The sequence below is a fragment of the Priapulus caudatus genome, unplaced genomic scaffold, assembly GCF_000485595.1.
Source record: "Priapulus caudatus unplaced genomic scaffold, Priapulus_caudatus-5.0.1 Scaffold1574, whole genome shotgun sequence".
NCBI lineage: Eukaryota > Metazoa > Priapulida > Priapulimorpha > Priapulimorphida > Priapulidae > Priapulus > Priapulus caudatus.
This window is the reverse complement of record NW_014578635.1, coordinates 39394-51493: the sequence shown is the minus strand read 5'-3', so window position 1 is coordinate 51493 and position 12100 is coordinate 39394. Positions and strand designations below refer to the sequence as shown.

The window sequence follows — 12100 nt, the reverse complement described above, 5'->3', positions numbered from 1 at the left end:
TACATTGTATCAGTGATACATATACATATAAAATTACTTTTACAAACTTGTGTTTATCAGCGCTACATCTGTGGCATGAGTTTTATTTCCAGATCACACAACGCAGCACAGCATGCACACATAAGTCACGTAATGTGGAAATTAAAGCATTACAAATAAAAGGAACTTTGATTAAGAATAATAAATTCTTCTTAGGCAAGCATATTAGTCTTGGAAAGAAAATAGAAGTAATCCTGTCAGAGTTTTATGATCCATTAATTAAGCTTTATTTAATATCTAAATTTATAATATAGGGGCGATTTCCAGGATTCCAGCAAAAGTTTTGCTGTCCAAGTTTTGGAATCGCAGCGATTCAGGAAAGTTTTGCTGTTGCGCTCTCAAACAACGACACCAGCGGTGCCCGCAGCGGCGACCCCATACTCATATGTAGTATCGAACATGCACCTGGCACGCAGGCTGAAACTGAAAGTGGAAAGCAATCATAATCGCACTCGCGGCCTCCCCCTAACTGTCATCGGTGCCGCCCAGCCAACAGGCACGTACACAGGCTGTGCATTAGCTCTAGTATATAGCCCGTGTACAGGTTGCCGCAGGCCTGCCACGCTACGGAAACTTAAACAAAAAAAATTCGGAAAGGTCAATACTAAATGTTTGTGTCGGCGCCGGTTTTGGCGGGTCGGTCGGTGAGGGCAAACAAACACATTTTTATTATGGCCTCAGTTTGTAATTTTTATTTCTGTAGCAGGCGATTATGTAGTCGCCGCCGCCGGACCAGCTGACACGGAGCAAGCAGTCGCCCGGTCGAATTTTCTAATGGCCACTGGCGACTGGGCGACCGCTTGTTTCTCACGCTGCAAACACGCTTGTAGAATTGTAAAAAATATATAAAAAGAAAATCCCTACCTACCTAGTACCTACCTCTACTTTGTTTTCGATGCAATAGGAAACACACCTTTTTTTTTGGCTGAACGCATTAGATATTTTATAAGCAGACAGTTCAGTACAGAACGTGTGCTTATAAATTTGTGGCTATTTGCACAGGGTATACTATACAGGCCCGTAGCCAGGGGGGGTTCGGGGGTTCGAACGAACCCCCCCCGGCCCAGCAAGCAAAAAAATTTTTTTTTTTAAATTTGCAAGAATTTCACCTCAGGTCGCGTCTGATTTTAGTGTAATAATTGCAAAATCTCCATCGTGCGGGAGCGTGAAACAGTGACACCCTCCGCGCACCTCCCCCCGCTCGGTCGCTTGTCTCCCTCGCCTGGTCGGCTTCGCGCCGGAGCAGGGGCGTGTACAGGGGGGGCCCGGTCCAGGGAGTCCGGCCCCACCTTGCTCGAGCAGAAACAGCAATCTGAGGGGGTGTAATTTAAAAAACCCCAGACCCCCCTGTCGCGTGCTCGCAAACTTCGGGTTACGGTTAGACCCCCCCCTGGTACAAATCCTGTTACACGCCCGCTGCCGAGCTAATTGCCAACATTGAAAAACGCCACACCCCCCCCAATACAAGCTGGCTACGCGGCCTGCTATATATCGTTCTCACAATGTGGCGTACGTGCAGAAGTAAAAACCAAGTGGGGTGCATGAAACCATCATATAGCCTATGTCAGGCTAAAGCCATACATACAAGAAGAGGTGGCTATAAAATATAAGTGGCAGGTGTAGTTTCAATGTGTGTGGTGGTATAATATAAGTGTAGGGGTGATAACTAGGACATAGGGACACCATATGCAGGCTGCACGACTAACGACGTCAATATATAGACTAACTTCGCAGAATGCATGGCCGTTTCTCATTACGTTGAATACACCTTCCTATATGAAATACGAGAGGGGTGCTCGCTACATGATAATATCAGGAGTAAGTTAATGGAAGACAAACGGTTTATATATACTTATATATTATATTATTATATTACAGATAAGTATCTATCTATATACTATTATGTGTGTTTGTGTGTGTGTGTGTGTGTGTGTGTGTGTGTGTGTGTGTGTGTGTGTGTGTGTGTGTGTGTGTGTGTGTGGTCTGTGTGTGTGTTGTGTGTTGTGTGTGTTGTGGTGTGTGTGTGTGTGTGTGTGTGTGTGGTGTGTGTGTGTGTGTGTGTGTGTGTGTTGTGTGTGTGTGTGTGTGTGCATGTGTGTGTGTTGTGACTGTGTGTGTGTGGTGTGCCGTGTGTGCGTGCGTGCGTGCGTGCGTGCGTGCATGCGGGTGCAGAAGGGTAAATGACTGTGTGCAATGCGTGCATGTGCGTGCACATGTGAGAAACTAACTCAGCAAATTAAATGAAAGTGTCAATGACACTGTAGCTCACCACAAAAAAGGACACAGAATGAGTTGAGTGAGAAGAAGTCAGTTTTAATTGAGCAACCATGCGTACATTATAGAAACGAAGAGTATTAAATGGGAGAACTCCATTATATACTCTTGATAATTATATATGTGTAATTTTTTATGTGAAAATAATAAATAATATTATATATAAATTATAAATAATTTATAAACCAAAATAAATCACAATTTGTGACGGTAGATCTATACCCACTTTGATGTTTCTTAGCATAAATCCTTATATCATAATAATAATAGTATAAATCATAATATGTTCATAGCAGGAATTTTCTATTAAAGATATCGTCAATGAAATCTTGTAAAACGAACCAGACGAGTGTGACACCACAGACTGTTTGTTATCTGCGTGTCTATATTAATATGCTATATGATTGCAAACCCTACCTAATTTGCATAATTTTTTTTTAAATATCAAAACCCCTAGCCCTTATTCAGTCACATACCAAAAATGAGCAAAATCCGTTGAACCTGAACTGACTAATGGCAATTCCCATTTTCGCCAAAAAATTGCCATGGCTCGAAAGTACGTTGACTGGCGTGCTCCAAAATAGGACGTTTAATATGGGAGCATAGCAGTAACAACTATACCCAATTTCAAACATGTGGGTCAAACGGTTCCTGAGTTATCGTTGACCGTAGCCAAATGTTGACGGACGGAAGGACGGAAGGACGGATGGACGGACGGATGGACGGACGGACGTACGACGGACGACGACCCATGGCAATAGCTCAGCTTGACGATATGTCAAGGTGAGCTAAAAACGAGAGGGATGGTACTACTACTAGTGCTGAGAGGGTCTATGTCCTCCAGGGTACTCCCGGAACGTACCCTGGGTACGGTCCGGTATACCGGAACTTCCCCTGGTAGTGGTACTATCTAATATGCCGGACTGTACGTACCTCACCTACTCCACTAACGGGTCTAGGGAGTCGCCTACGCCTACTCCCTAACCCTAACCCTAACCATATCAGATAGTTACCAGGGTACGTTCCGGTATACCAGTACCCCGGCAGTACCCTGGGGGACATAGACCCTATGAGCACTACTAGTACTAGCTAGACGGGCTAAAACCTCATGATTTTGAGGGGCTCGTACATGAATTATAATCAACGTCACATCACCGGTCCTATGGCTATACCCATTACCTAGCCATAATCCTAACTTAATCCCATGCAAAATAATTAAAGTCCGGGATCGTAACATAGGTTTGCATCGTCACTGTTATTATCTATATTGAGTATATAAATGTCAGTATGATCAGCGCCGGGGTGTTGGGCGTGGTTATATATGCCTCATACTCATGAGTCATAGTTATTACGGACCGAGGAACGGAGTTGGGACGGAGGTGGAGCACGGACCGATGAAAGTCAGCATGAAAGGTGTGGTTAAAAATAGGAAAAACGCAAGTTACAGTTATAAGTTCATAGTAATGTGGCGGAATATTACTAATGCTGATAAGTGACTGGGATGGGATAGGATGAATGTTTTCTTCGTGATAAAAAACACAGGAAAACCCGTTCACGCAGGATCAGCTGGCTAAAAATGCATGCTGCTGTAGAACGTTGAATGAAGTACGTGAAGAATTGTGTAACGTTGAATGAAGCACACCACAACACCGATTTACCTTCAGCATTATTGTGTCCACGGGTGCATCGAACTCGACTTTGGCTATAGCTTATCCAGGATTATGACTCACAACCACTCAGAATATGATGTAAACATTGTAAACATTTACATGTGCAGTTCAAGTGCTGCTATCGGCTTGCTATCGGCACGCTACAGTTTCGGTTTCGCCACCTATAGTATTGACGCATGCGTACTGCGTAGTTTGGCCCCGACAAAATCAAAGATGGAAGGCAGAGAACATCGCAGTAAGCGTGATCACGATGAAGAAAACCGCCACATATCATCAGTTGCTAGCAAGGTAATGACTTATTAATATTGCTTTGGTATTAAATAGACTATGGGCGTTAATACATGATAAAGATTTAAATGATATGTGCTTGTTCAACAACCAAAATGGCATGGTGAAATATCGTGATCCACCGATGGAAATAGTACAATGACAAATTATGGAAATGGTGGTCTTGCACGAACTGCGACGTCACCATCAAAAACAATCGGCCTTCGCATTGAGTGGCAAAGATGTAGCATCGTTGGCTACACAACCACTACCACTAGGGCCGTTTCAATAATAAGGTGATGGTGAATAAACAGAAATTCTGTTAATGTAGGCCTACTAGTACTAGTACCAAGGCCGTACGCAGGAAATTTTCTGTACTACTGTAGGGGGGCAAATGTACTCTCCATGCCCCCTGACCCTGTGCCCTAACGTTTCGCCATATCACATTTCTTTATTTAAAGTGTAATATTTCTTTGATGATTTAAGATAACCTTCTGTCACATTTCTATTTTATTTCTAAAAGTGTACAGTATTTGTCCCATTAAAAGGCATACTCTGAAAATCTCCAGGGGGGGCAACTTCCCCTGCTGCCCCCCTTCTGCGTACGGCTCTGCGCTACTACCAAAGTTTCAGTTTGTCTCTTTGTGTGTAATCGCTATCGCATAAATACGCTGATAGGGTCTATATCCCCCAGGGTACTTCCAGAACGTACCCTGGGTACGGTCCGGTATACCGGAACGTACCCTGGTAACTATCTGATATGCCGGACTGTACCTCGCTTACTCCCTACCGTACCCTGACTGTCCCTGTTGCTGTTCCGTCCAAGTGCTACTGATGTCGCAAAATTTGAAATATACATACATGGGGACAGTGATTTTTCCGCGATCGCGGAAAACGGACGGAAAACACGGAAATGGAAATTGGAAACGGAAAAGATGTTTTCAAACGGAAAAATGCGGAAAACGTAATTTGAACATATTGCAACATGGAAATTTCAATAAAATAATTAAAAAACCCGTTGACAATAGCATTGGTAATGGTAGTGATATGGTTTACATTCAAACAAGTTTCAGAGCGAAATGACTTACAATTACGTCTTGGTAGCTGTGTGTTTCGGTGCCAACTGCCAACCCAACTGTCAGTCAGTGACCAAATACCTTTTTGTCATGCAAATATATGTAATCGGAATTTTGCATTTTTGGTGTGTTCAATCTCTATGGCAAAACGGAATTTCCACTTTTTCTTTACTTTGAAACGGAATTCATGAATTTCGCAAAACGGAAAAGGCAATTTTTTGAAACGGAAAATCACTGTCCCTACATAGAGACCTGTATGATATCTTTATAAAGTTGGATTGGCGTATGAAACTGTAAAATCAAGAAGAAATTTCAACCTATATACACTGATGCGCGCAATCCTTTTGCAAATATCGCGATGATCGCCCCGGGAATGCGTTTTCCTTTCGCAATGTTTACGACATTTTCACGCATTTTCACGCGAGATTTTGGAAAGATGGCTCCAAGTGTTGTGGTGGAACAGGAAAATTTGTATGATTATCTTAATGGGTTGGAAACGTATAGACTCGCTGACACTTGTAGAAAGGGTCGGGAGGTGAAACGTACCAGGGTAAGGGTTACGAATACGAATATTTTGCGGGAACGGACCGGAAACAAGGAACGGGAGCATAAAGCGGCGCGTTTCCTGCCGACAAGCGGTATGTATTACGACATCGGCTGAAAGTCAGGGTACGGTGAGTTTGGAGTAGGCGAGGTACGGTCCGGCATATTAGATAGTTACCAGGGTACGTTCCGGTATACCAGACCGCACCTAGGGTACGTTCCGGCAGTACCCTGGAGGACATAGACCCTATCAGCCATAATTACACGTAATTTGTAAGGGCTGTTCAAATGCTCCTCTGCAACACATTATGTCACTGCAGGCACGCCACTGCACAATCTCACACAAAGAAGGGGCAGGTGGAAAAGTATGAGCACCAAATTTACACAACACTTGTTTTGTATCACACCTTTTCACAGCCCAAACAACTGCCTTTGTATTACTATTAAGTCTATTAGTATATATATATATATAGTAATACTAATAGGATATAGGCAGTGGATATTTACCCGTATACAGCAGTGTATCCACTTCCGCTATTTTACCGTACACCATATTTGATTGGCTAGTACTAGTATATTTATGATGTCATCAACATTACCTTCGAATCCCATAAGGTTTATGCTATCCAGAGAGACATGATACAAGATTGCGTGCCACAGCTTTGCTGTTGAGCCTAAGGCTAAGCGCTGCGCGCGGATGAGACGCGCAGTTCCGCGGGATAGGCGCACACGACCGCGGGGATGTTTAAGTATGAAGCGCTGTCCGCAGTGGAGACGCGCGCCAAATTCGAGGCCCGGCGCACGTCTCCACAGCGGTCAGCGGATGGTCTGTAGTTTTAGAAGATGACAATGATTATATATGGACGATATTCTAGGAATTGGAGATTATAAAACAGTAACAAAAATCGCTCAGTCATGCTCCAGATTAGCTGAATCAAAAAGATTAGAATTTAATCCAAAACAAATACAATGGTTATAAAATTCACAAACGAAGAAAGGATAGAGAAGGAGATATTAATACTAATAGGCAGCCAAGTAATCAAAAAATGCACCAAATATTCATACCTAGGGGATTTAATTAATGATATAGGAGGTTATAACGATATGATAAGAGTCCGAATTGAAAAATGTAGGTTCATGATGAGGGAAATATTATTATGGGCAGAAGAGCAAAATTATGGAAATCATACTATAGAAGCAAGAGTGAAATTATACGAATGCACAGTTTTACCTTCCTTCCTAAATAACAGTGAAACATGGACTACCTTAACTAAGGAAGAAGTAAAAATTTTGGAGGATTTCCAAAATGAGTGCCTGTGCAAAATAATAATCACGCAGAAAACGCAGAAAAATCTACCGAAAGGCATTGAAAGACGATGACAACTCCAAGGAAAGATACGGAGAAATCAGTAAAAATAACATATAGTTTCTATACGTAAATCGTGGTAAATACATTAAAAATGCATTATTTTATTGAAAATCCCCATATTTACTTATAAAACATCCAAGAGATGGTGCTGTGGCATGTAAACATTGGCTCCGAACATTCCAACCTCTGTCGTGCAGTGTGCTGTGTTTTGCTGAATTGTTCAATGAATGACGCACTTGTTCACTTCCGACAGCGAGTGAAAATGCAGAAAATTTTCCTCTTTGATGCGAAATGCATCAGCCGGGCATTTCATTATTTACGAAAAGTGCAGCCACTACTTATCTCGAGTCAGCGTAGGGGCATCGTAGGGACAAGCGGTTTGTTTTATATAATTAGCAAGGTAGGAAGGACAGCTGATCAATAATACTGCAAAGAATCGTCAAAATAAAACGGGCAAAGTTTATTAATTCGACTAATAGTAATACTGCAGCATGGTTTCAGCATTTCACCGTTGCACGCTCTCCTTCTTAATACGCTCTTGGTAGTATATGTGTAGTCGAATGTTAGAATTATCATTCTGTTTAATTCTATAATTTCTCAATTATTATTAAAAAAACCATCAAATACTCTTTAGTTTAGCCTTGATCCGTGAGTAAAATCAAGCCATTTGTTTGATCCGTACCTTAGTAAATAATTGTGTTGGAGATCGGTCCAAATTTCATGATCGATCATCGGTTTTACAAAATGACCGATGATCGATTAATCATCGATCATTTTAGATTGCGGCGACGCCGCGTCATCGTCGATACAACCGGTGTATTGCGAAGGAATATTGACATTATTGTATGTGTAGCTAGTATTTAATGGTAAGTAAATTAAGAATACTGTTAGGGTTACGGACGAGTAACAGTACTAACACTCTAAAGGGCATTGCAACATAACTGCTCATCAAATTCAATCAAACTCATATCCATTACATAGGAGAGATGTCTCTATGCTATCGATGGAAATTTTTTATTAAAAATTCATCGCTAATTAAGTGACGGCAAAAATTGTGAATTTATACAAAAATGCTTTTTTTGTTATTTCTCAGAAACAGCAAAGAGTTGGGACCTAAACTTTTAACCATAAGTTGTTCATAATATGAACAAAAAAAGGGTCCCTGGAATTTTTTTTTAATGCTTTAATTTAGGAAATAAATAAGTTGAAAAGATGTAGGAAAATTTAGGATTAGGCTTGATTTTCAGGAAACAAAGTCGCTTAGTTCCTTGAAAATTTACATCGCACCGTGTTTACTAGTATAGGTACACGTAAATGTACGTACTTGTGTCAAATCTGGAAATAAAAAAAATAAAAAAATAAATTCGAGTTGTACTCGGTCGTCCGATTTTCTACTCGATTAATCAACTCGGCAGAGCAAACGAGTAATGATCGACGAACTCGATCGAACGACGACGAACGACTTTGATAACAGAAACTCGGTATTCGAACAGAATCTCACCTGCAATGCCGAGCGTCGCGACACCTGTTAACGATCTTCCTCTCTCACCTGACAGGTGGCCAGCAGGCCGACCCTCGACCTTGAAGCAGAGTGGGCTTCCTTCGAGGCCAGCATCGGAAGCTCTTCCTTCGTCGACGAGACTCCAGGGGGCGCCGCCGATGAGCGACCGCCGCCGCGGAGTCGTCGCGGGGATCCAGCGAGAGCGAAGTCGCGGCTCGTTGACGTGGCGTCGACGTCTGAGGAGGAGGAGGAGTCGGGAAGTGGTGAGTCCGGGTTCAGACGCTGCGTGCGGGTTACAGGAGCGCGCGATTGCTGTAGAGACATGGGGGAGAGCGCGCGTAATTTCTGCGAGCGCGCTCTCCCCCCAAACTAATCGATTGTGTAAATGGTCCGTGTCGATGCGTCGCTGTATGGTGATTGTCCAGTTTGTGGTGTCGGTGTTAGTTTGTGCTACGCAATCGTTAGAAAAAGCCGGTCGCATTCGAAAGAGGGCCGCGCGTTATAAAGAGAAAGAGAGAAAACGCGCGCTCCCCCCACGGTGAAGTTCCGAGAATGACGCTGCTTTTTGTATAACATTATAAAACTCAAGACTGAAAACAACATCGCGGATGTGAAAGGCCCATGACTTGCTTCCATCGTCGTTAGAACCTGGATCAGGTTAGTTGGCAAGTTTATGGCAAGGACGATGATGTCATCAAGGTAGTACAGCGGTAAAGTAACATCTAGCGTACAATGCCGTCATTGAAGCTTATTACATAGTCATTGCTGTTCTTGCTTCCGCGTCGATGTTGAGAGCAAGAGGTGCGATTTCGCGCGCTGACTCAGACGTGCGTTCATGCTGTATGTATTTCTTCCGCAACTGCTAACGACTCGAGAAACTCTTTGCAAAATGGCTCGTTTGACGCCTAACATGTTCAAGTGTGCAGCGCATTATGTGCAGGGTGCTGGTGGGGGTAAAGACTGTCTTTTGTTATTGTGCAAAAAGCACGCGTTTGAGGACGTCACATGGCGCGTCGTACCAAAGGTTTCACCGCCGTGGCAACAGCTTTTATTTTTATTTTATTTTTGCATCTCGTTCTATAAGAGTCGTCCAACGTTGGCACACGATCCATCGTCTGTGGATGGGGTTGGGGCAGCGTAGGATGGGGTAGTGGATAACTCATGCATGACTGGCTGGCAGGCAGCGCGATTTTGCTGTGGAATGTACATGTGTTCGAGTCGAATCATCAGTTAAGAGGTCGGCTGATTCTCTGTTTCAGAAATTTCAGATGGCGAAAATGAAATGAAAGGCAAACGAAAGGGTGACAGGGCCAATCCCCGAAAGGAGAGCAGGAGCAGTTTGAAGGAGCATCCGAGTAAAAAGAAGAAAAGAAGAAGAAGAAGCAGCAGCAGCAGCAGCAGCAGTAGTAGTAGTAGTAGCAGCAGCAGCAGCAGCAGCAGCAGCAGCAGTAGCAGCAGCAACAGTAGCAGCAGCAGCAGCAGCAGCAGCAGCAGTAGCAGCGAGGGAAACCTTAAGGGAGTAAGAAAAACCAGCAAGAGCAAGAATAAAAACCCAAGTGTGAAGAGCAAAATTCTTAGCAAAAAGGCAGAACGCAAGGAAAGTAAAGAGAGCATTCCTAGAAGAGCGAGGGAGCCCAGAGTAATCAGAGAGAGGAGCCCTAGTGGAGAGAAAGCACGTCGCGAAATTGAAGAGAGAAGCCTCAGTAGAGAGATAGAATTTAGAGTAATTAAAGGGAGAAACCCGAGCAGAGAGAGGGAGCCCAGAGTTATTAAAGAGAGAAGCTCCAGTAGAGAGGAGGCACGTAGCAAAACTGAAGAGAGGAGCCCCAGCCGAGAGCGAGAAGGCAGCCTGGGTAGGGAAAGGAGCATCAGCTGTGAGAGGGAAGCTATCGCCGGCAATAGGGTAAGAACTGCGTGCGTCCACGTCCGAAACAAGGCGCTCGATTCTAACGTAGCGCGTCTGAGTTTTTTCGCCCGTCTGAACTAATTTTTAAGATCAGCGTGAATTTGCAGAGAACATTTAGTGGGGTAAGAATACTTAAAGGGATAGTAAACTCTAGGATTTTACTGCATACAACTGTACTTACTGTATAACAAATCGGCTATACCCACACGTATTTGTTACCTGATACCTAATTTAATTGTTATAATTAATTACACATCAACGCTACGAAATTTGAACGGCGCCATGACACCCGCGACCGTGCTGCCACCCTGAAAAAGTTGCGTATTTGCATTTTTATTTTGCACGTTACAGACCGAGGGCTAATCACGAAAGTGCAATTATATTTATACCTAAATGCTATTTAACCGAACGATATTGATTTTAGGGCAAATTTATCCATATTATAACTGAAACTCTGAAGTTCAAAATTAAAGATATTAACAATAACGCATGTGCTTATTTTTAAGATTCATGCGGTTGCACGTCTGCCAAATTTCCTTTGGACTTTTACTGAAAAAATACAGTAATAATAATAAAATAAAATAATAATAAATTCCACGAGGCCGTGCTCCGGAACGAACTAGTTAGAATGGCAGAATTTTCAGGGAGTCGCACAGACTCCTGCATATGTCAAATCAGGGAGTCCGACGGTAAATCAGGGAGTCTTTGACTCCGGACTCCCGTTAATTTCGCACCCTGCAGTTGTAGGAAGATTCTTGTTTACAGTTGCACTGGTAAAGCAAGTGATAAAGTTTAGGGCGGGTGCGGTCGCGATTTTTTGTTCGACTATCGGCTCTCGAGTCTCATAGTTGTTAATGTGCGTGTCGTTCTCATCCCGCGTCGCAAGCGCAGCACGCGTCGACGCGATTTTTCAGCCGTACAACCCACAAGGCCGCTGACCTCGACCTTTGACCTTGACCCCTGATTGGTTCTCTGCTTGCAGGAAGCTGGAGGAGGGGCGTGGCCACCCCTCGCCGCGAGCCCGTCTCCGTCTCCGTCCCCGCCTCCGCCTCCAGGCGTCGCCACGATCGCACCGACGCCGTGGCAGCCGGCGCCGGGGTCGCCGGCGGCGAAGCGGGTCGCATCGAGGTCAACGTCAAGGTCGCCGACGCCGGAGGATACACTGCGACGCGGGCGGCGTCACCGGTCGCGCACGCCCACCAGGAGGCGCCGCTCGGGGTCGGGCGACGAGCGGCGGGGGCAGCAGCAGAGGTTGGGTTCGGGGCCGCGCGCGTCGGACAAGAGGCGTCGCTCCCGCACGCCGACGCCGCCTACGAAGCGACGGAGGTCGCGGTCGGGGTCGGTGTCGGACGGCGGGTCGTCGCCCGTCGCCGTGGAAACGAGAGAGTCGCGATCGAGCTCCCGCGACATGGAAACGGAGACCGCTGCCGTGATCGCGGCCGTCCCGTCTCCCGC

The 12100-nt window shown here is 44.5% G+C and overlaps 1 protein-coding gene across 1 annotated transcript in view; it reads left to right on the top strand.

Moving 5' to 3' along the window:
- The first annotated feature begins 3672 nt into the window (after window positions 1-3672).
- LOC106817042 (serine/arginine repetitive matrix protein 2-like) overlaps window positions 3673-12100 on the top strand; it is an 8774-nt gene continuing 346 nt past the window's right edge. Inside the window, exons 1-5 of the mRNA XM_014821690.1 lie at window positions 3673-3726; window positions 4091-4271; window positions 8795-9002; window positions 9999-10642; window positions 11628-12091. Of these exons, the coding sequence (XP_014677176.1) occupies window positions 4197-4271; window positions 8795-9002; window positions 9999-10642; window positions 11628-12091 (1391 nt within the window). The 5' untranslated portion in view covers window positions 3673-3726; window positions 4091-4196. The remainder of the gene's footprint in view (window positions 3727-4090; window positions 4272-8794; window positions 9003-9998; window positions 10643-11627; window positions 12092-12100) is intronic.